This window comes from Acomys russatus, chromosome 1, assembly GCF_903995435.1.
Source record: "Acomys russatus chromosome 1, mAcoRus1.1, whole genome shotgun sequence".
Lineage (NCBI taxonomy): Eukaryota > Metazoa > Chordata > Mammalia > Rodentia > Muridae > Acomys > Acomys russatus.
This window is the reverse complement of record NC_067137.1, coordinates 26,257,983-26,283,029: the sequence shown is the minus strand read 5'-3', so window position 1 is coordinate 26,283,029 and position 25,047 is coordinate 26,257,983. Positions and strand designations below refer to the sequence as shown.

The 25,047-nt window shown below is 51.2% G+C and overlaps 1 protein-coding gene across 2 annotated transcripts in view; it reads left to right on the top strand.

Moving 5' to 3' along the window:
- Positions 1 to 25,047, top strand: part of Klhl29 (kelch like family member 29) — a 272,542-nt gene that overhangs the window by 243,641 nt on the left and 3,854 nt on the right. For both annotated transcript variants that reach the window (XM_051143236.1, XM_051143231.1), the window contains 6 exons: positions 7,074 to 7,212; positions 15,052 to 15,254; positions 16,401 to 16,660; positions 18,590 to 18,788; positions 18,914 to 19,096; positions 19,264 to 19,444. In XM_051143236.1, coding sequence (XP_050999193.1) covers positions 7,074 to 7,212; positions 15,052 to 15,254; positions 16,401 to 16,660; positions 18,590 to 18,788; positions 18,914 to 19,096; positions 19,264 to 19,444 — 1,165 coding nt within the window. The remainder of the gene's footprint in view (positions 1 to 7,073; positions 7,213 to 15,051; positions 15,255 to 16,400; positions 16,661 to 18,589; positions 18,789 to 18,913; positions 19,097 to 19,263; positions 19,445 to 25,047) is intronic.

Sequence of the window (25,047 nt, the reverse complement as noted above, 5' to 3'; positions counted from 1 at the left end):
TTCAAGGCCAGGCTGGTCTACAGAGTGAATTCCAGGATAGTCGGGGCTACACAGAAAATCCCTGTCTTAAAAAACCAAGAGAGGAAGTGGGAGGGTTACATCTCTACTGACCTAGCCAGTCACTTCCTCTGATTGCAGCCTCAGGGGTTACCCAGCAGCCTTCCTTGCTCTGCCAAGGGTCTACCTCTCCACCCGATGGTGGAAACCACCATCTGGCCAGGTCCCTTGGGCCAGATCTGGTTCATGGCATTTGCAGTAGTTTGAATGAGAAATGTCTCCCAAAGGCTTGTGTGTTTGAACATGTGCTCCCGGGTCAGTGGTGCTGCTTGAAAATATTATAGAAACTTCAGGAAGTAGAAATGTGCTGGTGGAAGTGTATCACTGGAGATGGTCTTTTAAGTTTTATAACTCCCCCACACTTACTGTTCTGCTTGTTCTCTCTTGCTTCCCACTTCCTGTGCGAGGATTAAATGTCATCAGTCTGCTCTCCGACTGCCATCTTTGCCTCACACTTCTACTGCCTTGCCTTGTCCGCCATGATGGATTGTACTCCCTCTGAAAAGCTATTGGTTGAGAAGTGACTCCACACTCTACCGTTGCCCTCCTCTAAGTCCTTCTCCCATGCTGATCTTTCTAGGCGTGATCTGTTGATGCATGAGACTGGTTGTTGGATTACATTTGGGTGAACCTTACCATCTAGGCTGCTAGGACCTGACGTGTTAAAACGACTTCTCTCTAGCCAGTGTGTGTCAAGGCCACAGGCTGGAGCTGTCGCTCAGTGTCAGCTGAGGTGGTTGGTCCTTCTAAACAACTGGAGCTGAGCATAATAGTGTATAGTCTCTTCCCAAAGATCTAAGTCACAAATGAGACAATGCTTTCACCATGATACATCACCCAAATTGTGGGGCTACCACTGTTGTTAGTAGCACTGATATCTCCTGGGCTTAGAGGGGCCTTCAGTCCTACAACCAATCCATCCGCTTCTACACATTCCTCCTGATTTAGTTGGATCATGATTAAGGACATTCTGACAGCTTCCTGTGCCTCCCCCATGTGTTCTGTAGCCCACCTGGATTCCACTCACAAAAGAAGGAGTTGGTTTTTATTTGGAAGCGGTTGTTCTTGGTGTGTGTGTGGGGGGCAGAGAAACATGATGCCATGTACTCTATGGCCACAGAGACAAGCCATTCAGATTACACCTGGAGAGGAAACAGGTATATAAGGAAGTCTCCTCTAGACTGAGGCAGCCAACTATCTCTACCTGATACTGAGGCACCAGCAACGCCTCCTGGGACCACAGGAGAGGGCAAAGCATGATGTGACTGAGAGGACTCTGTGAGAATCCTTAAAGGATGCTGCATAAAGCTGAGGCTTAAGGGAACTGTGAGACCCTAAGTATAATAAATGACCTGGTCAGAAGAGCAGGACGTGTGGGGCATAAATTCAGAGGGTGGGAACACATGGGCCAATGAAGCTGTTAATAAAGGAGAAGAGCCTGGAAGGTTCCACGAGCCCACAGAGAGGAGTTTAACAGTAACAACCAAGCCATTTCCCCACCCTGCCCGACCCCCAGAGAAGGAAAAGACTCTTCTGGTGGCAGCAGAATGTAGTGACTCAGTGATGACATCAAGTGTTTCCCGTCAAGCTCTCCCAAGGCACAAATTGACAAGTTCTAGACAATCCTTGGGCCTTGGGGAAAGAGCACTAATTTAGGGGAAGATGATGGGACATGCTTCTGTACGTTTTGTGAAGGCTTCAAGGCTGTAAGGAGAGCTGGCTCCTAGAACTCTATGGATGGCACGGCTGTACCAAGCATCCACTGAGGAGGCTGTTGGTGCGAAGCTCTCATTTGTCCTCACAGTGTCAACACACATGCAGCCTCTTTCTTTGCTCTCAGATGTATTACCCTCTGGGTGTGCGTGGTGCAGTCTTCACTGGGCATTCTCAGTGTATTTTCCAACTTCTCTGGGTTTATAATGTTTTCAGGTCCTTTATCAAATATGTGTCATAAATACCAATGGGACCAGGAACATTTATCACCTAGCTGGGTTCTTGCTTGAGCGCTGGGGAAAAAAAAATTATTTGGCTACACAACCTTTCTCGGGGCTCTGATTTAATGGGCTTCTCTGCTGCAAAGCCACTGGAATTCTTTGCCTTTTAATATTTGACACCCCTTTGTCTTTATTACCACGTCGGACAGCCCTTCTAGGCCAGCTGGAACGAGCCCATTAGTCTCTAACAAATAACTTGTGTCATTTGGTGAAAAATATGTGGAAGTTTTGCTGCAGCTTCTTCTCCAGTTTGGGTTCTGTCTGTGGTATCACTGTCCTCTAAAGAAGCATGCGGCTCCGGGCAGGCACCTCTTGGCATCCCCTGGCCCTCTCATGCCGCAGTGGCTGGATCTGTGGGGTTATTTCATTCTAACCAATTCTAATGGAGCTGAAGACTGGGGTGGCTAGAGATACCTGTAAGTGGGTGGAGGAATTAGGCTTGGGCCAGCATCAGTCACAGCAGCTGAGAAGCATCCACTCACAGATGAATGATATCTGCTTTACCATAGGCTGTAAATAAGGAGGGAACTCTGAGGAACGGCACAATGTAGGCAAACCTTGAAGGCATTCAAGTAAAATAAGCCAATCCCTGGAGGACAGATGTGTATGGTTGCGCGATGTCTCCAGGGGGAAGTCAAACTCAGACACAGAAGTAGAAGCCAGGGCTGGGGGAGGGAAGGTAGGTAGGTTGCTGGATATACAGTTCCAGTTTGGAGAGTGATCCTAGCAATTAGATGTAAAACAGTGTGCGTGTGCTTAACACCACTAAGCTGCACACCTCAGAGATGGGCACAATGGAATGTTTGCACATTTTTTTAATGAACCTCACACCGAAACTAACAAAGGGAAAAACTGACAGAGGCAAGTTCTCCAAGTTCATGAGTTCGGCATTCATTCCTACCTTCTAAACCAAGTGATTCTTGCCAAACTAAACTAACTGCAGTCCTCAGACATATTGGCTTAAAAGGTAACTGGCTTATTTAGACTGTGGTTTCTGGTTGAGAGCTGGGTCAGGCTGACACTGGCAGAGGCTGGCTGGTCTACATGACAATCTAGGATGGCTTATGTGCTCCCCCGCCATCTCTCATTCTGTACCAGGCCAGCCCCAGTTTATTTGTGGGGAGGTTACGGCATGGATCTCCAGAGGTAGCAAAAGCAAGCAGAGCCCCTTTGAGGCTGTGGTTGACACCTATATAACGTCCTTTCTAGTGCATTCTATGGTACACACACACACACACACACACACACACACACACACACACACACAAAATGCAGTCTGGTGCAGGAGGCAGATGTGTAAATAAATAACTACAAGGCATAGTGGACTGTAAAGAAGGCAGTTCAGGATGTTGGGGGAAAGCATATATAGGAAGGCAGAGGGCAGGGGCTTTAGGAATAAAAAGGCAGAGAGGCCTGGGATCAGAGGACATCAGGACTGGCATAGAAAACCAATGGTGGTCAGTCAGATGAAGAATGAGGAAAAAGGCCTTGGGCAGAGAGGAACATGTTTGGAAGCAGGGTGCAGTCTGGGCACAGGGGAGGGGAGAGGGGTTCGCTGGAAAGAAAAGGAAAGTGGAGAAGATGGGGTTCAAGGACACCTTACGCCCTCTGCCCGTCCTTGAAAGCATCGCTTAAACAAAGGCCAATGGCTGAATGCGGTGGGGAGCTGCAATGTGGAGGTGACTTGGAAGGAGGCAGGCTGGAATCTGGGGAGCCCTCCCCAGCCATGTGCTTCCTGCCAGGTGGTCTTAGTGGGAGAGGAATCCCTGATGTGGAGGGGGGAAAGAAGCAAGGCACAGGGCAGCCGATTCTATAAGCATGGGGGTGGGGCATTCCACTCAAAGCCAAGAAGGCCAGGAAATGCCCCCAGATGCCAGCCAGCAAGGACAGAGGCCAAAGCCGTGGCTATCCACGTGAGTTCAAGCTATTGGCGCCCTTACTAATACGGTGCCACTGAGTCTTTGCATGGGGAAGGCTCAAGGGTCTCTGGGCCAGCCTAAATCCTACAAGTGTGGAGTGCTGCCAGGGGTCCCTGAAAACCCAGCCTTGGTCCAGGTTCCATCTGAATCCTGCAACCCTTCCCATACCAGGCGGCCCTGCTTTTTTCAGACTATTTCCACAAGATGCCTCAAAAAAATTTCAGGAGGGTTATTCTGCTCTGAGACAAGGGTGAGGAAGCCAAGCATCTTTCACCTGAGCCAGTAGGTCCTGGCTCCCTCCTGTGGATTCAGGGTGTGCTCCTGACAAGTATAGACTGTGGTGCCCACCCTCTCCGCCAGCACGCCGCGGGCAGTGGCAAGCACGTACCAACTGATCAATACTTGGAATGCACTGGGCCTGCTGTGAAAAGGAATCCCCTGGTGAGCACTTTCATAAATTGAAAAATTCTTGTGGAAGTGAATAATCGTCCCCAACTATTAAATCAGATTTCTGAAAAGGTAGAGCTGCAGAGAGCCAGAAAACACCACCATGTGGAGAGAGGTGACACCTGAATCACAGGCACCTTGCCAGCTCTGGAGCTGGACTTGGGATTCCTGGGGCAGCCAGTGTTGCTGCTGGGACTCAGGCTGTGGCTGGACTCTTTGCCAGAACCTTGACCCGCCTGGTTCCCAGATCCTCCCTGAGCTCCATAGGGTCAGCTCCATCCTAAGCCTTTTGCCACTGCTCGTGCCTTACAGTCCTTTCTCTACAGGCTTAGGCCAAGTCAAACTCTCCCTTCCCCTCCTTTCTCAGATGTCCCTTGCCCCCTCCTATGTCATAGCAGCTGAGGCCTAAGTGCTTCCTCTTCACCTTTCAGTGGGATCAGGGAAGGGCCGCACCACCCACAGCAGCTGGAATCTACTTGAGTGATACCAGGCACAGTTGGTGCTCACCCTATCATTAACTTTTAACAAGCAAGCTTGCCAGGAATCATATTTCACTTACCTTCTCAAGGCTGCATATCTCACAGAAGGCAGGGTTCAGGTTTGCCCTCAGGTCTGTCTCCAAAACCAAGGTCTCTGAATAGAGGGTGTCTTCCTGCCTCCCGTTGGGTTTCCTAAATCACTCTCATCCTTCTTTTCTGTCAGATCACCGGAAAACAAGCCTAACCTCTCCACTCCCTTGCCCACAATCCCCTGCAGCAACCTCACGCCACAGGATTAAGCTCAAGCTCCTTGGCACGGCTCTCACCCTGCTCACCTCTATGCATGCACACAGCCCACGCCGTCCAGCCTCGTCTCTGTGCCCTGCTGAAGATGGAGGGGCCCAGCCAGAGTATTCCACATGCACACCTCTAGGCATTCTCCCAAAGTCCAAGCCAGCCTGACACGTGGTGAGGGGCCCACGGCTTAGCATGGCTTGCAGCTCAGGGGGACAGTTGCACCACCTCAGTGCCCACATGCAGCATGTTTTTCAGGACCCACATCCTCTGTCTTCAGCAGAGCCCCAGCCCACTATACCCTTGAAGGAGGGCCCTACTGGACTGTGAAGGCCCACTAATCCTATTCTCATCCCTGAGCTGGAACAGATCACATGACCTGACTGGTCTCTGAAGATAAATGTAGGAGCCTCAGCTCCCTGTTGACAGATTTAAACAGAGAGGCCCAGGGAGTCATAGAGGATCTGCCACAGGTTAAGGTAACTTCCCCCAGGGCCACCTAACTACCCTGTCACAACTCCAGAGTGAGAACTAGGGGTTAGGAGATTCTCGGCACTCAGCTGGTACTGACGCTATGTTCAGGCTTGAAGTAGGGAACCCCGGAGAGTAATTCTAGAAAACCAGCATCATTCAGCATAGACCTCAAGGGCTTGGGGTGATGGTAAGGGGACACACCTGTCATCATGTCCCTTTACCTGTCTATCTACTAACAGTCGAGGTCACCCTGACGCAAGGATCTAGGCCTCTGATGTGATGTCCAGCCACTACATGCAAAGGATGGGGAATCCTGGATGCAACCAGATATGGTGGGGCTAGTGAGGAGTGATGGTCAACCAGAGGCCCTAACTTCAGCAGAGGGAAAAGGATACCTTAATTAAATGGGCTAGGCTAGCAGGCTCCTTTCTCCTGCTCCCTTCTAGCCCTTGGTTGGTGGGTCTGGGAGATGTTGGCCTCCATAGGTGTGGAGGCCACAGGCCTGGATTTTGTCTGTGCCAGCCCCGGTAGCTAAGACTCCGGGCAAAGGTAGGTATACATTGGGGGAGGAAATAATACTCTCCCATCCCCAGGCCACTTCCTAAGACCTCCAGCGGCTGCAGACCAGCTTCCCATTGTCAAATGCACAGGCAAGGCTGGGCGTCCTGGAAGGCGGCAGGCCTAGAAAATGGGGCTGATGCAGAGAAACAGTCTACCCAGCCCCACCCTACCCCTTGCTTGCTTGCTTACCCCAGAAGTCCCTGAAAGCATGAGATGGAAGGAGGCACTTGCCAAGCCCTCCTTGGGCCCTTCTGTTCTCCGCCTTCCCTTCTCCTGAAACTTGTTCCACGCCATGGCTTGAGTGTCTGACAGAAAGGGTGCTGGTTTTGCAGGGTTTGTGGGTCTTGTTCCTCTGAACCATGTCCCGCCCATCTTGCATCACAATGCCATGGTTTACTTGAGACATCGGCATCATTGGCATTTGGAGACCTTATTCTATGGTTCTAGGGTAGATTTTTTTTAACTGTTTGTGGTAATGTATTTTCTGTTTCCGATTGTCAGTATGGGACTCTTTCCCTACCCTACTCCCCGATTTTTTTTTTTTTTTTTTTTTTTTTTTGTAATCATATTCGGGTTTGGTTTGGTTTTGGAATTTTTTGGGTTTTTTTTTGTTTTGTTTTGCTTTTTTAAGTTGTTACTCCCTTGGTTATGTAGCCCCTCCCAGTGGCTGCTTGTTTACGCATTGTTTGTGACCTCTTTTGACTGTCAGTGTTCAACCAGCCTTGCCAAGAAAGAATATGAAATATTTTCTATTTCTCTACTTCTTGAAAAAAATAATTAAAAATTAAAAAAAAAAATAAAAACCTCTTAATGGGAACCTGGCCCTGTCTGTCTTCTCTATTCTGCAGAAATGTTGAAGGAATTGAACCAGCAACGCAGAGCGAAAGCGTTTACAGACCTGAAAATTGTTGTTGAAGGCAGAGAGTTTGAAGTCCACCAAAATGTTCTAGCTTCCTGCAGCTTGTATTTCAAGGACCTGATTCAAAGGTTTGCCTTCCTTCCAGCTGTGGTCGGGTCTGTTCCTTCGTAGGACGCTTTTGTGTCGCTTTTCTCCTCCCCTCTCTTGCAGGTTCCTGAAGTGTGACTCCCTGTCACAGAGCCAGTAGCCATCTCTCCTCCCCCTCCCCAGTGCCCACACACCACAGACACACACACACACACACACACACACACACACACACACACACACGCACACACTCACACACACACAGCCTCAGAGCAGCCACTGCCCTTGCTCCCACACACTGCCTCACTGGCCACCAGGGGCTAGCCCATAGTAGGCCACACACACACCCAAGCCCCATGTTCTTAGCAGACTACAAGCCCTCCCGGAGACTGAGAGGACTATAGACTCCCTTTTAAGGGACCATTACACACTGCTCCATCCCTCAGGGTCCCCAGATCTAGCATCACTGCTGTTGATGGTGAATGAACCTAGTGCCGGGAAGCCATACTGAGCAGGCCATCCCCGAGAGGGACACCAGGCACCCCAGGGTCCGCTCCTCCTCAGGTTGAATCAGGGAGACAAATGTGTAGGCCAAGCCTCATGCTTGAACACTGGGCGTTGAGTGCAGACCAGGTGTGTCTTAAACACGGTCTCTCAGCCTTCACTCCCCCTCAGCCCGCCCTGACCCCACCCAGCCATTTCTACCTGGATCAGTGTTAATGGTGCCTGAGTATCTCTGTTTTTCCACTTTGTTGATTAAAAATAATAATAATTGTTTTGGGCTGTTTCATACCCTTGCAAAGATGTCAGGGCCACCTCCTAGTTCCTTAGGGAGGGAGAGCAGCCAAGGGGCTAGCCCAGGGTAACGCTCACATTTCTCTCACCCATCAGCAGATTAATGCCGCTGCTCATTTTGCCTTGCAGCCTCTCCGGGGAGGACGCTGAGCCTGGACAGAGCTCAGAATGAGAGGACAGGACCTCTGCTTGCTTCCCAATGCTGTGTTTGGACTTGCCAACTAACCCCAGAGCGACTGTGTTTTGTTTCAGGATGGCACACTGGCTGGCATCTCCTTTCCTATCCCTTGTGTCCTTTGGCATAGAGCCAGGCCACTGGCTGTGTGTGAGGTCCCACTCGGCCTCACTGGCCCTGTGCCACACTGGAGGGGCAGGCTCTTTGTGACATCCCATTTCCTGGACAACTCCGTTTCCTGCCCCTATGCTTAGGTGCTCTGTGTCAAAGGGCAAAGACTTGAGGCATAAGTCTGGAGAAAGAGGCCATGTCCAGGGGCCTTTTCAGCCCAGAGGCTCTTTTTAGGAAATTCTGGGAAGCAGTGGCCAGCACCTGGCTGCAGGGACACAGCTAAATAATAATCTAAGACCTTGGACCCTTATCCAGATGGGCTACAGAGCATGAGGTTAATGGAGAGCAGTGGTCCAGCCCTGGACTAGAAACCTTTGAAGATAATCAAAGCCAAACTCTGCCACACAACAAGAGAACCCCAATAGGTAGGAAGGAGCCTTCTTGGAGAGGCAGAGGAGGAGGAGGAAGACCCTTTCAGACAAAGAGTGACAAACACAGATATCAGCCAGGGGCAGGAACAGGTTGCCTCCCCCAGAAGCAGATGTGAGCAGTCCCAACCTCCTGCACTGACCTCCTGACCTTGCGGTGAGGTGAGGAGGTGATGCCTACCTACCTCAGTAGCCCTTTTGGGAAAGGATGGCATTCCATCCAAGTACTTGCTGCAAGAGGGAGAGAGAGAGAGAGAGAGAGAGCACTTGGAAGCCAGGAGACCTGGGTCCTACACTTGACTCTGCCACTCATCCTGGGATTCTGGTCTGGCTAAATCCTCACTCTCAGGCCTCTGGCTTTTATCATTTGTAAACCAGAAGTCGATCAAATAATGTTGAAGGTGACAGTCAGTGGATGGACAAGAGCAGCCTGAAGAGGCTTTACATGTTTGAATGCCAAGGCGTGAGAGAAGAAGGTGTCGAGGTCCTAAGAGGGAAGAGAGCAGATGAGCAGTCCAGTGTCAGGGGTTAGCTGGGCAGGATGGCCAGTAGAGCACAAGGCCTAAAGGGCACCCAAGTCCCCTGGTGGTAGGCAGAGAGGCATATGAATCTGACTGAGTCAGGGCTAGGTTTAGGGCCTTGAGCATGCATGGACTATCTTTAGGAATCAAAGGAGAAATTGAGGCTGTGTTTGTTTGTAGCCATTTTGAATTTCCTTGCTCTGTCCTGGCCACAGGGTACATGTTGCCATTCACGCTGGTGGCTGCAAACAAATGCTTTTGAAAGAGGGAAGCGAACTCTTCACAGGACGATGGTATCTTGATGAGCCACGTGGCCCCAAATTCTTTACAGTCAGGGAGTAGCTGATGTCACCATGTTGTTTAAGTCCCTACCACATCAGTGACCCTCAAGGCCTGGAATAGCCTTGCAGGGATAAAGAGGCCCAGAGGCTCCTTTGCAGGAGCTATTGTCTTATGAGGTTGAGGAAGTAGAGACAATCTGTGTCTCGGGGCTTTTATGGGTCAATACTGACCTGGCCTGGCTGAGCATTGTCAGAGCAGGAAACACACCCCCTTGTTGTACCAGCACCCCAAACTTGAAAATTCAAGCTTAGTTCCTTTCCACCAGCAACCTAGGTCATGTGCCCACTGCTCCATTCCTATTCCCAGGGTGACTGCCTTTCCTGGATCCAAGGAAGGGGTATATAGGAAGCTAAACCACTTGTTCATTCCTCTGTACAAACAGGCAGGGTCTCTCCTGGGCCAGAGCCTACCCTAAGTCCTCAGCAACACTACATGGATCAGAAAAGGAAAGTATGAAACAGAGAGACTAAGAGGGGCTACACCATAAGCTTTGCAGTAAGCCTGGACACAGACAGACACAGATACACACAGAGACACACACACAGACACACACAGAGACATACACAGAGAGAGAGACCCACATACACACACGCACGCACATGCACAATATCAGTGTGAGACTGAGCAGAAGAGCTGGGTCTGCTCAGTGTGGCCTCCCAGGCAGCAGTCATGACTGCCTGACAGACCCGAGGGCCCTACCTCATCCAGGCTCTTTCCTCCCCTGTGTTCACTGATAATCCAGAGCCTTTACACCATCCTTCACCGCTTCCTTTTTTTTTTTTTTTTTTTTTTTTTTTTTTTTTTTTTTTGACAAGATTGCCACCTGCTGACAAGAAGCTTTATAGATATTTTGGTTTGAGGAGCTTGTACAGTTAGTATCCCCATTTTACAGATGAGGCTCTTGAAGCCTTGGGCATTTAAGTGACACATAAATACTGTCTGACACAGAAGCTTTATTGACATTATGTATGAGTAAGGGCTGTGAAAACACACACACATATGTGTGTGTATATGTGTGCTCTCAAATGTGTGCGTGCATGCATGCGGTGTACAAGTGATGTTAGGAACCCTGGCCACAAGGCCTGCCCAGAAGAACAGAATTCTCCTTAAGACAGACACTTTTGTACAGACACGCAAGGGGGCTGGACCCTCTAGCGAGGCTTGGAGGTCCAGGAGCCCTCGGACATAAGTGCAGGAGGCAAGCAGCAAGCCAGAGCAAAACCAAATCACAGGTCTGCCCCACCTGACCTTTGGTTGGCCAACCTGAAATCCACAGGGTGATCAGAGGGGAAACTGAGAGATAAGGGATGGGGACACTGCCTTTGGACAGTGAGGAGGGACAACAGGCTGAGGCACTGCCTGTAAGGAAAAAAAGCGGCCACAAAAACTTGAGGCATGACCTTTGGATTGTGAATGGGGCATTCGTCCTCCCCTTATCTGCTCACACACTGGAGGGAACCCAGCAGTGGCCCTGAGCCACAGCTCACCCCTACCTAGCCTGCATGACCTGCCCTGGCTTTTCTTCTTTGGCACATGGCAAAGTCCCTTCATTTACCCTCTGGGCACCAAGAATCTCCCAGGATGCACAGATGCTATAGAGACACTAATCAAGGCCAGTCACTTCCGTTTAATGGTTGTGAGCTACAGGCCCCATCAGAGAGGGAAGGGCCGTTTTTCTTAAAAGATGGAAGCCATGTCTCCAGCCTTCACTGGCACTTCCCAGGACATCTCCTAAGCCAAGGTGTGGGAGAAGATGCCCAGCACTTGAGAAAAGCTGTCCCTCGCCACATCCAAGAGGACAGAGACCTGAGCGTGGCAGGCAACCCTCCAGCTGAAGCGCCCTCCACCTCACAAAGCCTATTGAAACATGTGTGATGTGTGAATTCTAGTTTCCTTTCTTATCGAATGAAAACAATGACAAGTGAGTTCACTGGTTTTTCTAACCTGATGTTCACAAAGCCTGATACCAAGCTCTGGGTTTCTCCTTCCTTCTTCAGCCATGATGAGGGAATCTGGAATGGATTCTTTCTCAATGACCCACCTCACCAACTGATGGTGCTTCTCATGGGCCTGTATCTCTTTCCCCCAAGTGCCTGTCCCCTTTCTCATCTACAGTACACACATGTGCCTTGAAAGCAAAGCAACAAGAAGAGGGATTGATACCTCTCGAGCATTGGCAGAATGATGCAGGCCAGATCCACTGCCTTGACTCCTCTCAAAGAGTGGTCCAAGGCCCCCCAAAGTCCACAGGACCACAGTGCTCTGAAGCTAATGACATGGGGCAGGGTAGAAATCACATCAGATGGATAGAACAGAGTGCCAGCTGTCTGTCAGTCACCACTGCCCTATGCTTCCGGACAGTGCCCAATTCCAGTGTGCGTTGTGCAAACATCTGGCCACACAGGCCGATAAGGGAGGGGGCAACCTACCCCAGAGGAGTCCTCTGCTACAGTTGGTTCTTCAAGATCCTACTAGTTCAAGATAGGTATCCCTGATGCATCCATAGACCCGGCCCTGCTGAGCATCACCTGTGCCTTAGGAACCTGAACACTCCTGGGAAGACCCACTTGGAAGAAAGTAACTTCATGCAATGTCTAGTCTCAGACACTGTGTGCCAGGATGCCACACTTCTGCCATCCCCCAAGTGTGAGGATCACAGACAGTTCGACTACTGTCTATTTCTGTGGGTCTGTACAGCTTTGTACCATTGTGTCATGACCCTCAAGGGGCCAGCAGCTCACTCAACCCGTTTAAGAACAGGACAGGGGACAGAGCATCTTTCATGCCTGTGAAGAACGCAGCATTATAGCCATGATCAGAGTTTACCCATCAGCTGAGGTATCCCCTAGGGGTCCTCTGCTCAGAGTGAAGAGACCTAAGGAGTGCTAGGTAGAGCTACAATCATCTAATGACTGGAGCTAGTCATTGCCAGTCTTTTGTGGCCACTACAGTTCTCTGAGCTACACATTAATCACCCGGTAGACACCAGCAGGGGGATATCCAAACTCCCATGGTTCCTCTAAACCTTGAACTCCACTACTGATAAAGACTTAACTCTGCCTCATGCTCCTTTGTAGCCAGGTAGAAGGAGCTAGCTCTTCCAGTCCCAGGAGAGCTCCAGCACTCTCTGCAGATCATTTGCCCAGTGGAGACAGACACAGCCATGAGTTCTATGGTCGAGGGCCTCTCTGACTTAGCTGCGTTACCACACTCTTCCACTCCTGCACTTACCCTCTCGCGCCTGGTGCCCTTCAGCAGGTGCGTGCAGCTCTGTCTCCAAAATCCTCTCCCAGGCTCAGCCTTGAGAAGCAACAGTTTCCAGCAGTGTAGCAGTGCCTGTCCAGCCAGAGGGTGTGTGTGTGTGTGTGTTCCTTGAAGGCCTACCTCAGCTCTTCTGAGCTCCACTGTCTGAGGACCCAGGGACACACTGGGTTGGCAGCTGGTGGTGCCAGCAGTGAAAGGGATCTTGAGAAAACGTGGGCAGCCCACGTTGACCAGATCGCCCTTAGCACGCTGTGACCCAGCACAGCTTCCACAGAGCCTGAGGAAATACAGAGGAAAGGATGAAGCCATTAGGATGAACACAGAGGCAGCAAAGACTTAAAGCAAGGAGTTGACCAGATAGCCTCAGAGGCCTCGGATAGTGGGATTTACAGAGTCTCTAGGGGGCACTTGAGAGCTATTTATATACCTAACAAAGGTTTTGTGTGTGTGTGTGTGTGTGTGTGTGTGTGTGTGTGTGTGTGTGTGTGTGAAGTCACCAGTCACAGTAGCATTGAGTACTGAGTGAGTATGTGTGGGCTTAGAGGACCTCAGCCTAGGCCCTCTATGTGGCCAATACTTGGCCTCCTCTCTTCCTGGACTTGCTGTCAGGCCATAGAAAGCACCAGATTTTAGGGCATCTGGTCACACAAGCCATCTGTGAGAAAGAAACCTTAAGTACCATCTCAGCCTCAGGTCCCAGTGTAGCCTGCACACTGTGAGTTGTGTCTGGGCTTTGAAGGCCTTAAGCATTCCAAGTCTGGTGGTAGAAATGCAGACACTGTTGTATAGAGGGGCGTCTCCTGGGAAGGGGCTTCTCTAGCTAGAGCCACAGCAGGACCTTAGGTCTCATCTGCTTCTATCTTGTTTTGCAGAATAGGAGGCCAAGGGCCTGAGAGGCTCAGGATATCTGCCTGTCAGTGGCAAAGCAGGGTACCCAGGTCCCCTTGTTCCCAGTTAGTGCCCTGCCACATACCCTGTAGCTGCCCCCAGCCTCTTGAGCCAAGCTACTGTCTTACCAGGCATTGGCATTGGCATACCTCTGCTCCCTGCCCCAGGTGCACCCAAGGGACCAGTGTTAAGAGTCTCAGCCCCTGGCTTTTGCAGAAGTCAGTAGGTAGACAACAGAGCTCACCGCTCTGCCACAGCCCCAGTCAGGCCAGGATCAGTGAGGGAAGCTGGCCTGGTGAGGATAACCAAGCTGGGCTGGTCCAGTCCATGGCCTCTGAGAAACCTGCCTCCTGACTTAATGCTCTGGGTGTTTTTGGTTTTGGTTTTTTTTTCCCCCCCCTCCCGGCCTCACTTCTGTATTGGTGTGTTCTTGCTTCGTCTGATCTGTTTCCTTCCAGGTCCAGCTGTAGGGAGCGGCTGCCAGGCCTTAGGGGCCTTTGCAATGGTTTTGTATTTCTGTACACACCAGATATAAACATACTGATATATTTGTGTCCCTCCCCTGCTCCCCCCCAACCCCAGTTCACAAGCCCGATGCACACTCTACACGCAGGCCACTCTGACCCCGTGTTCCATGTGGCAGGAGGGCCACCTCCCCGCCCCGGGCCAGGCCCCAGGTCATGGCTGCTGGCTGTCTGTGGCGGAAGTCCTTGGTTGTTCCCTTCTTCCCCTCCCCAGCTCTAAACATTCTGTTGTCTATCTTGTCTCGTCTTCAGTTCCAAAGCAATGTCATGAAGGGCTTCCCTTCCATGCCTCAAAGGAAACAATATGAATTTTTGGAAAGCTTGGGATTGGGGGCACTTCCTAGGCAGTCTTCCCAGGGCCCTGGGTCTTCAAGATGTGCTCAGAGGAAGCCTCCTGGTTGTCTAGAATGGCCGCCAATCGGGAGCCGTCTGCCAATGTGAAGAAATAGTGAGTCCTTGCCAGGGCACGCTGGCACCATTTGGTGTAGACACCAGGTCCAGCCGGGAGCTGAACCGTATTGTTTCCCTTTGTGGCTGGTCCTGGTCCTTGTCCCCCATCCACAGCTCATGCTTTTCTGATTTGCATCTTTTTTGCATGGACATGCCGAGTAGTGCTAAGCAGGGTTTTCTGTTCTCTGGGGCGCCTCTGGCCAGATTCTTCTCTTTCAGATCCTGTGTCAGGTCATTAGGTTCAGGTGTGTCATTGCTGTGTCCTTTGAGTCGTAAGACAAAGGGCGTGACTGAGGTGTACAGGGAGCTATGGCCCTGTGAGGAAACAGCGGCAGCGGCCGCAGGGGTGGCAGGTGAGGACAGCCTGGTCTCTGTGCCTTAGGTCGGTGCAGGACGGAAGCCAGGGCAGCCGGGAGAAGCTGGAGCTGGTGCTCTCCAACCTGCAGGCTGACGTGCTGGAGCTGCTGCTGGAATTCGTCTACACGGGTTCGCTGGTCATTGACTCCGCCAATGCCAAGACTCTGCTTGAGGCTGCCAGCAAGTTCCAGTTTCACACCTTCTGCAAAGTCTGCGTGTCCTTTCTCGGTGAGCGGGGCGGTGAGCCTTTACATGGTCACGTGGAGGAAATGGTGCATATGCATGAAAAATGTCTGGCCAGCTGTGTCCCCCACCCCCATCCCCACCCCCAGATCATGCCAGGATATCTAGATTTCCCCCGAGCATGTGGGTGGTTTAATGGAATAGCACGCACAGAAGGGGTCACTGTGGCCCTGTCAAAATCAGTGGCCACTGGGATGTGTAAACAGCCTATGCATGGGTCAGGGTGGGGGGACCTGGCCACTCTGGCCTGGCCTCTAAGCCATGAGTGACTCAACCACATAGTCTGTTTCCCTTTAACTTACTGGTTCCCAGCCTATCCAAATACATGAACGTGCCAGGGCACCTCGTGTAAACCTTCACAGCCCAGAGCTGTTTTGCAAGACATGGATCTTGGCGTAGGGCTCCCGCTCAGAGCATGCTCCCCTTTATACAGCTTGGTACTGCTCCGCTGGGCTGGGAGGTGTGGAGCAAGGGGACACGAACAGCATCACAGAAAACCCCACAGCCCGGGATGTGGCACGCAGAAAGAAAAGCCAGAGGTTGGGAGCAGATCGGATGAGGACCTGTTGCAACCCAGGAGAGTCCGGGAGCCGTAGTGGCAGGATGAGGCACACACCCAGTTCTCTCCCGAAAGAGCCACTAGCCAGATTTCAGAAGACCAGTGAGCCAGACCCCAGGTTCTAGATGGTGGGCTAGAGGATTCTGGGGGCCACGGGAGACAGTGGATTGATATGTGAGGGCTGCTGTTCACAAGACTTAAAAAAGGTGACATCGGTCATGCTTGTCATCATGGAAGACATCATCATACATGTCAAGGTGGCCACTGCCCACAGCCCAGGCCCAAACCCTGAAGCCCCATCCTTCACAGCTCTGGTTTTGCTGCTGTGGTCTGCAGAGAGAGAGAACTAAGCCCTGGGAGGTCCACATGAGTCAGGGCAGAGAACAACCTAGGGAATGTCTCTGAGTCCCAGGGTCTCAGGTGTCATCACAGGCTGATGACAACTGTTGGGGCTGGAGCCAGGGTCACAAGGAAACGGGTTGGGCTCAGAGGAAGATCCAGGCACGGTGACGGGAACAAGAGGCGGTTCTTCCAGGACTCCTAGATCAGTGACCATCCACTCTTAACTCCAGAGAAGCAGCTGACCGCCAGCAACTGCCTGGGAGTGCTGGCCATGGCTGAGGCCATGCAGTGCAGCGAGCTCTACCACATGGCCAAGGCCTTCGCACTGCAGATCTTCCCCGAGGTGGCCGCCCAGGAGGAAATCCTCAGCATCTCGAAGGATGACTTTATCGCCTACGTCTCCAATGACAGCCTCAACACCAAGGCTGAGGAGCTGGTCTACGAGACCGTCATCAAATGGATCAAGAGGGACCCAGCAGCACGTGCACAGGTAGGCCTGCTCTACCTGGTCCCTACAGGGGTGGGATCCGCTGCAAGGATGTGGGAAGGGGAAGGGGGCAGGGCTGCAAGGATTGCATAAGAGTCAGGAATAATGAGAGTGTGGAAGTGTAGTGTACACACACACACACACACACACACACACAGTAACAGAGATGGGAAAGAGGGAAGCTCTTAAGGGCTTCCACTCCACCTAAAAGGAGTCTCCAAGCTTGCCAAGGGGACACAGGGCCTGGGTGGGAAATGCCTGGGCCCTTCACAGAAAAGTGGGTACCAGGGGATATGGGGTCCCATGAGGACAGAGAACATGCTCTGCCTGTCAGGCAGATAGAGAGCAAACAGAAGTCATTCTGGAAGTGGGAAGCCACTGCATGTGTGTGACAGGAGAGAAGGTGAGTTACCAGAGAAGCCAGGATAGACACCCAGGAGGAAAGAAAAAACACATCAGTACCCTCAGATAGCCACCCGAGGGTCAGGGAGCTAACTGGCCCATTCATACCCAGAAAGCCCCAGCGGAGACCCTGTGCAGAAAGGAATTGCCATTGGTCATTTGGTGAGGAGCCTAAAAGTCAGGGCAGCTGCAAGAAGGCCCTTGGGGGTGGTCAGAGTGTCAACCAGCAAGGACCAGTCAGACCCCAGAACACACTGAAGCCACCAAGTGCTGGGTCAGGAGGACTGTCAAATTTCCCTGGGCATAAAAAGAAGGACAAGGACAAGTCAGGTGACACATGCCTGTAATCTCAGCACTTGGGAGGTAGAAGCAGGAGGATGAGGAGTTCAAGACCAGACTTGACTACACAGGGAGCCTCAGCCTGGGCTACAGGAGGCTCTGACTCAAGGGAAGGGAGGAGGAAAAGGGAGGAGAGAGGGGAAGGAGGGAGGGGAAGGGAAGGAAAGATTGGAGACAAGAATGAGAGAGAGATGGAATACGGAGATGGCTCCCTGCCCCCACCTCCACCCCACCGCTTGAGTCCTTAGAATCTAGGAGAAGAGGGTTCCCAGGGCTCCTCATCTGATTAGCTTGGCAGGAGGCAATTATTTTTTTTCAGAGAAAGGAATGGAAGTTGTGTAGATGACAGTAACTGCCATATTTCTTCTCTGCATCTCCAAGTGTGGTATGAGCTCAGCCATGCTTGCCCAGAGACCCTGGTCTCATGGCTTCCAATCTGCTAAGTGCTACACCCCTCCAAAAAAGACCCTTTGCCCCCAAGAATAAGCCCCATGTAATTCTCCAAGTGTCACATCTCTTCACTCTCCCGTGCCTCCGGATGTCCTCCTCCGCCACCTGACAGAAGTCTCCAACTCTTTTACCTCAGACATTGTCTTTCCTGCAACACCTCTCATGTTGGCACCTTCCACAGCCCTAGCTATCACCCAATAAACTGTGTGAACACTTTTAGATCAGAGGCAGGATCCCATCAGCCTGCGCGGCTCTGGCAACAAGCTTAACATATGGTGTATAGAGGCTACTAATTACTCCCGCCAGTCATTCTCCGGATGAAACAGAAGTGGATAGAGTGGTGAACAGTTTGCCTGTCGCAAGGGAAGTTCACATCAGCTCAGGAAAAGCCTTGAGTGAAGGATAAGAGGGTCCAGAAGCCAGGATGAGACGGGGTGACACTACTAAGGAGATGTGGTATTAGGGACACACAGATGTCATACACCTGTTAAGTTCTTCTGGGTCCTCCCACACTCACACCTCTTCAAGACAGAAGGCTCCCGCTCTCCCAGTTTCAGCAGTCTGATATGCGACCAGGATCTACAACATAGATGGAGCGTGGAGATGAGAGGCTTGAGGGGTAGAGAGATAGGCTACTCTGGGGCTGGCTGCACTTCTGAGACACAGCCAGATGAGGAGTCCTCCACTCAGCTCCTAAGAGGTGCCTTCCTCTCAGCTGAATCCCCATCTTCTGTCCCACAGTATGCAGCAGAGCTCCTAGCCGCCGTCCGCCTCCCCTTCATCCACCCCAGCTATCTGCTTAACGTGGTGGACAATGAAGAGCTCATCAAGTCATCGGAAGCGTGTCGGGACCTGGTCAATGAGGCTAAACGCTACCACATGCTGCCCCATGCCCGGCAGGAGATGCAGACGCCCCGAACCCGGCCTCGCCTCTCTGCAGGTATCGAGGGACATGCCCAAATCCCCAAATTGCAGATACTATGGCGATCCCCCCAGATTGGAGCCAGGTACAGATGCTGATCATGTCAGGGTGTGTCCCAACGGTGCCCATCCATATCCCTGCAGGTGTGGCCGAGGTCATCGTTTTGGTCGGGGGACGCCAGATGGTGGGGATGACCCAGCGCTCGCTGGTGGCTGTCACCTGCTGGAACCCGCAGAACAACAAATGGTACCCCTTGGCCTCTCTGCCTTTCTATGACCGCGAGTTCTTCAGTGTAGTGAGTGCCGGGGACAACATCTACCTCTCAGGTGAGGCTCCCAAGGGCTGGGTGGGAACTGGGATGGGCTTCCCAAAGGGACTTCTGCCCACACATAATCTGGCTTTGCTGATAAAGCCTCCTGCTGTTGTCACTGGAGATGGGCATTCTGTCTTTCTGAGCCCCTGCCTGGTCTATGTACCTCCATACTTTCCGCAGGTGGTATGGAATCAGGGGTGACGCTGGCTGATGTCTGGTGCTACATGTCCCTGTTGGATAACTGGAACCTGGTCTCCAGAATGACTGTCCCTCGCTGTCGCCACAATAGTCTTGTCTATGATGGGAAGATTTACACTCTTGGGGGACTTGGCGTGGCAGGCAACGTGGACCACGTGGAGAGGTAAGGCAGCCACAGTCCCTGAGCTGGCATCCTTAGCAGTCACTGAACGCTAACAATATATCACTCCCCCAACACACAAACATATACACCCAACGCCTGCCTGATACTAATGGCCCATAGACTGGTCCATTCCAGGCTCATCACACTTAACAAAAAGAAATAAACACAAGATGTAAGCTCACAAGTCACTAAAGAGGAAGTTCTTGCCAACATCCGCTCAGGTGTGACACAAGAGGGTGGCCCAAGGTCCAATCTTGGGAGGACATGTGTGAGCTTGGATCACACTATGTGCAGATCGTAAGTTATCAGCCTAGAGACATGTTAGAATTCAGGAGAAAAATTAGAACCAGTGTCCCAAGTATGGGCCATGCCAAAGGTTATGCCACTTGGTCCAACCAAGTAAGGGTAGCACACATGCTCCCTCCACCCCACACATGCCAGGCAATTAGTAGTAATACAGGGAAGAAAAACCACCTACCAAGTAAGCAATGTAGGGGCACAGTCTAGCCATTCCTCCAGGATTCTCCAGAGGGAAACTAGAGGCAAGGGAGCTCAAGATCCGAGTGTAGCCTGCCCTTTGTTTCGGGTCCCACTCTGTCTCTCACCCCCACCCCAGCTAGGCTATTGAGGATTTGGTAGGAGTCAGGCAGAGGTCTGAAGGCAAGAAGCTGGAGGCGGTGCTACCCCAGGAGGAAAATGCTGAGACCCTTTCCTCCAAGCCAGGGAGACTGCGCTTGTAAGAGAGTGGGCAGGTCACTCAGAGAAAGATGTTCTCGGCCTCTGGGAGAGGACCACTAGTTAGCAGAGCAGGAAGTCTTGCTTCAGGAGAAACTAGAGCCCCGGAGAGTGACAGGAGGCTAACCTGGCCCCAGGTCACAGCCCCAGTTATGATCAGAAGAGCGTCTCTTCACTCTTTCCCCTGTGGGCCCACGCCATCAGAAAGCACTCTGCAGTGTGACACCCTTTCTTGCCTGTGAAACCACACATACCCTCAGTTTGAATTTTTCTCCCTGGGTAGCTAATTGGACACTTGATGAATGTTCCAGCAAGGACGGTTTCAGAGTGAGACAGGTTCTGAGTGTTCACTGTGGGCATTTAACTCCCCCAAGTGGAGCCAGAGATGGCTCGGTAACAACATTTAATTGTCATATTGATTTGATGATAATGGGAAATTCCTGGGAGATTATGAACAGATTAATACTGTGCTTGGACCCAGACCAGCCCTAACACTGGGGAGGTCTTCAGCATAACCTGCTGCCGCATGTCCAGGTATGCCCCTAAGCTCCCCCCGCAGCGTCGGCTTCCAGTCATTTGTCACCCAATAATAAGAAACACATGAGCAAGGAGACATTTTCTATGTAGGAGTCCGCTGAGTTGGATGTCATCTGGCTTTGCCTCCATCAGCTATTTTTAATCTCCTAAGATGCTGATTACTCATTTTGCAAAGTTCTCTTTGTTGATAAATACAGGGATTTGTTGAAAAGATCAAATGCACTGACTGGTGGGAGAGGCAAGCTCTCCTCCTTTTGCTTTTCTTGGGCCCTGAAGCAGTTCACCAAGGCCCCAGGGGGCTGCCTGTACTGGCCTTCCCTACAGAGCTCAGCCTTCCAGCTGACTGGAAAACAAATGTCAGCTCCAAGACCACCCCCCAGGAGGCCCAGTGAGTGAAAGAGCAGCCAGGGATCACAGAGAGACCCGAGGGACCCTGAGCTCTCCCTCAACCCATGAAGATCTGTCATCTGTGCTGCTAGGATGGAACAGAGAGTGAAAAGACCCTCACGTAGAACCCATGCAAGAGAGTGGAGGGTGTGGGGGAAGAGGCACCCACTGCTACCCAAGGAGCAGGCCCCTTTGGGTAAGACATTCTCTGGGCCACGTGGCAGCAGTGATGAGAATTCAGGGTGACAGGAAGGTCAGTGTAATGGGGACAGACATGAGGGCGCTTTGTTCCCCAGGAAGCACTAATGGTACAAATTGCTATTATATTGATAATGAATGAGATATATGGTGTATTATAATTATATTACATTACTGTGTTACAGGAATAGAGCAAGATTACATAATTATAGATTAAAACAACAGCGCCATAGACAAACCTGTATTATATCATTATATAAATAACTGGGTCTAATATTTTATAGCAATATATTGCAGGAGCTGTGGTTACTGCATAAATGATAGTGGAACGCCTCACTCGGCTGGGTCATTTGCATGTCATTAGCATATCCTTCTCGAGCAGGAAGCTGACAGATTGAGCTGACGGGAGGGCTCATGGCTTGGCAATCAGCCACCTGGAATAACAAACTCTCAGGAAATTTGTGTTTGGCGGAATGTGTCATTATGCCGAAAGACTGAGGACTAACAGCCACATAATCTTTCTCATCTCCCAGCTCTTTCTGTGGGAGCGCTTTGGCTCGCTGCCATATTGGCTTAAAAAACAGATATCTGAACTTCTGACACTGCCCCCAAAAGACACTCTGTTGTGTATTAGCTACATAGCATCCATCCACGACTGAACAGCGTCAGCTCTGACTGCCCCATGAGAGACTTTGGCTTCTTCTTACCCAAGTCCAGAAGTGGATGTCACATGACCACCCCCTCCCCACACACTCAAGAACCAGAAAAGACCCTCTTCCCAGAGCACACAGGGGGAACATGGGAGCCATGGGCTAACTGAACTCCCTGGTGTCTCTGTGAGCAAATCCAGGGCCTTGCTTTGGGCGCAGACACATATGGAGCAGAGAGAAGTGTGCTAGTAGGTCTACGGTAAGTGTTGGTAGGAGCATCGAGGGGCAGCAAGCTCTGCAGAGCACTGAGCAGAGATGCTGGTAAGCAGGATATGATGGCGCTGACTTCCAATAGCAAACCTCAAGGACAGTAACCTCTTGGCCAAGCCACTTAGCTCCGGTTCTGTTTGCCCCAGCCCTATCCTCTGCTTCCCCTCCCCCACACCCCCCCCCCACCCCAACTATTAAGGGAAATCCTAGCATCCTACAGACTGGTCCTACTACGCACTGAAGACTCAAGCCTCCACACAGCCCTGGGTGCTGTAAGGCACCCTTGGGTCTTCCTTATCAGCCATTTCTTCTCAAAAGCAAGCAGATCTCCTCCCCTCTCTCCTCAAAGCCCAGAATCTGTACACAGTCTCCACCCTGCCACCTCCCAACTACCTTTGCCCACCCTACCTCCTGCTTACCAGGGTAAATGGGGCCATGGATTGAAAACTCAAATGTTCCCGGGGGAGGGGGTACAGAATTTGCTTAGAATGAAGGTAGCCCTGTATTTCCACCCTAGCACTATGCAAAGTAGGCATGGTTTTCCACATTTGTAAGGTCAGAATTTGGGGGATCTCAGAGGTTACACTCATCCTTGGCTAATTAGAAAGTACCAGATTAGCCTAGGACACATGAATCCCCCTTTTAAACAAACAAACAAACAAACCTTCCACATCTTGCCACATGCATGCAACTCCTTTTGCCTTAATTAACATCTTCTAGATTTACCAGAAACCTTACAGGACCGTGGGGCTTCAGTTCTTTGTTATGTCCTACAAGGACAAATAACAAATCCTCAGTGGCTAGGGAGGACTCAGGGCATTTCAAGGTTCCCTGTGGTCCACAGCTGTGTGTTCTCTCTCTCTTCAGGCCTCCCTCCTTCCTCCCCAACTTATCCATCTCTTATGCATTCTCTCTCTCTCTCTCTCTCTCTCTCTCTCTCTCTCTCTCATTCTTTCTCTCACTCTCTCCTTTCCTCTCTCACTTCCACCCCCCTCTCTCAATAGGATCTACTCAGGGTGGTCTGGGTCAACATCTGAGTGCTGGGACTCAGTTGTGTACCATCCTTTCTTGTTTATACTGCAAAGTCCCCTTGGTACCCACAGGGGACTAGGTCCAGGATGCTCCAGACCCACATCTGCAAGCGCTCAAGTCCTCATATAAGATGGCATAGTATCCCCATACAAACACCTGTGCTCATCCTGCTGTAGACTCTAGATGCTTCGAGTCCTTTCACATACCACTTACAATATCTAGTACAATGTAAATGCTATGTAAAGAGCTGTTATACTGTATTGCTTTGGAAATAGTGGAAAACCGGTACATGTTCAATAGATAAAAATTTTCAGCTATTTCCTATCTGCACATGATTGCATCTATGGATGTTAAATGCACAGATTTGGAGCCTGGCTGTTTAATTAACTTTTGTTCGTTCCTTTGAACTTCTTCCTATCTATACAAAATTGTGCTTACCACTACTACCACCACACCCCATTAAAGCAAAGCCAGTGTTGTGCCAGAGTTTATCTCCATGGGCTGAGGAGAAGCAACTGATAACATTTGGAGAACTGTGTAACCCAATTATTATTAAAAGTTAGACTTCCATATTAAAATGCAGATAATCCATCCCTCACAATGCATCACTTGTGGGCTAGCCACCTTATTTTCCTGCTCTCTAATTGAGGTTTCACGTGACTGTGGGAGTTGCCTTGGAGAGAGCATCTAGACAGCAGGAACCACTGCACAGGGTTTTCTTCCTCACCCCCGTGTCCCACTGGTAGCTCAGGCAGGTGGGAGGGTTTACATCACAGAAACCAGCAAATGTTACCAGGATGTTTTTCTCACAGAGGTGGCTGGGAAATATGGATGAGCATCCTACTGAAAAAGCCCCCTTGAGATTCCATGTCCCATCTAGGTGCCCCAGTGTCTGCCCTCTTCACGGCTCAGCTTCCTCAGGGAGAAGTCTGTATTTGCTCTCTCTGCACTGAGCACACAATGCCTTCTGTGCCTCTCGTTTCACCTATAGCACCCTTGACCTCAGGAACACCATGACCTGTTCAAGACTGCATGCCTTAAGCCCATCTTCCACAGCTGAGGCCCAGCACCATTGCTGGCTGATGACCCTGGGGGTCCCTGCCCCCAAAGAGAGCTCTTCCCCACCCCTCACAGCCAGTGTGCCTCAGAGCTTGCCCTCAGCCTCAGGGCCGCCGCAGTCCCTGGTGCACTCACTCCTTAGCTCTCACTCACATCTTCGTGCTGGTGAGTGACCCCCAAAGCTAAGTACTCAGCCCAGATCTGGGTAACCAGCTGCCCACTGCACAGCCCTAACATGTACCCACAGACAGATTAGAACTGGGTTCCTCCTTCTCCACTAGCTTGCTCCCCAGTCCTTCCAAGACAAGGACTCCAAGGCACCCTATGTAGCCCTGTCTCTCTCAGCTACAGCATCCTTACAGCAAATGGACCTCTCCTCACCTCTGCTGGGCCCAGTCCCTCACACTCATCATCCTTTGACCCAAAGCCATCACTTACTGCTTCTCACTACGCTTCCTGTGGGTGACTAAGTCTAACTGGTCTTCCGTGCTCAGACTCCTCACTGCACCTTCCCTGCCCGGCAGCCACAGTGGTCTCAAGTGTGTGTTGTTTCCCTGCTTAAGCCTTCGGTGCTTCTGCACTGTTCTGTATGCAAAGCCCGAGGCCGTGTGCTTGGCACATATGGTTCTCTATTCTACCAGACCTCCAGCCACTCTGAAGTGCTTCTTGATGCCCCTCAAATACCACTGGGCCCACGTTTGCTCCTTCCCCTTCAGTGAGCTTCCAGACCCCGTT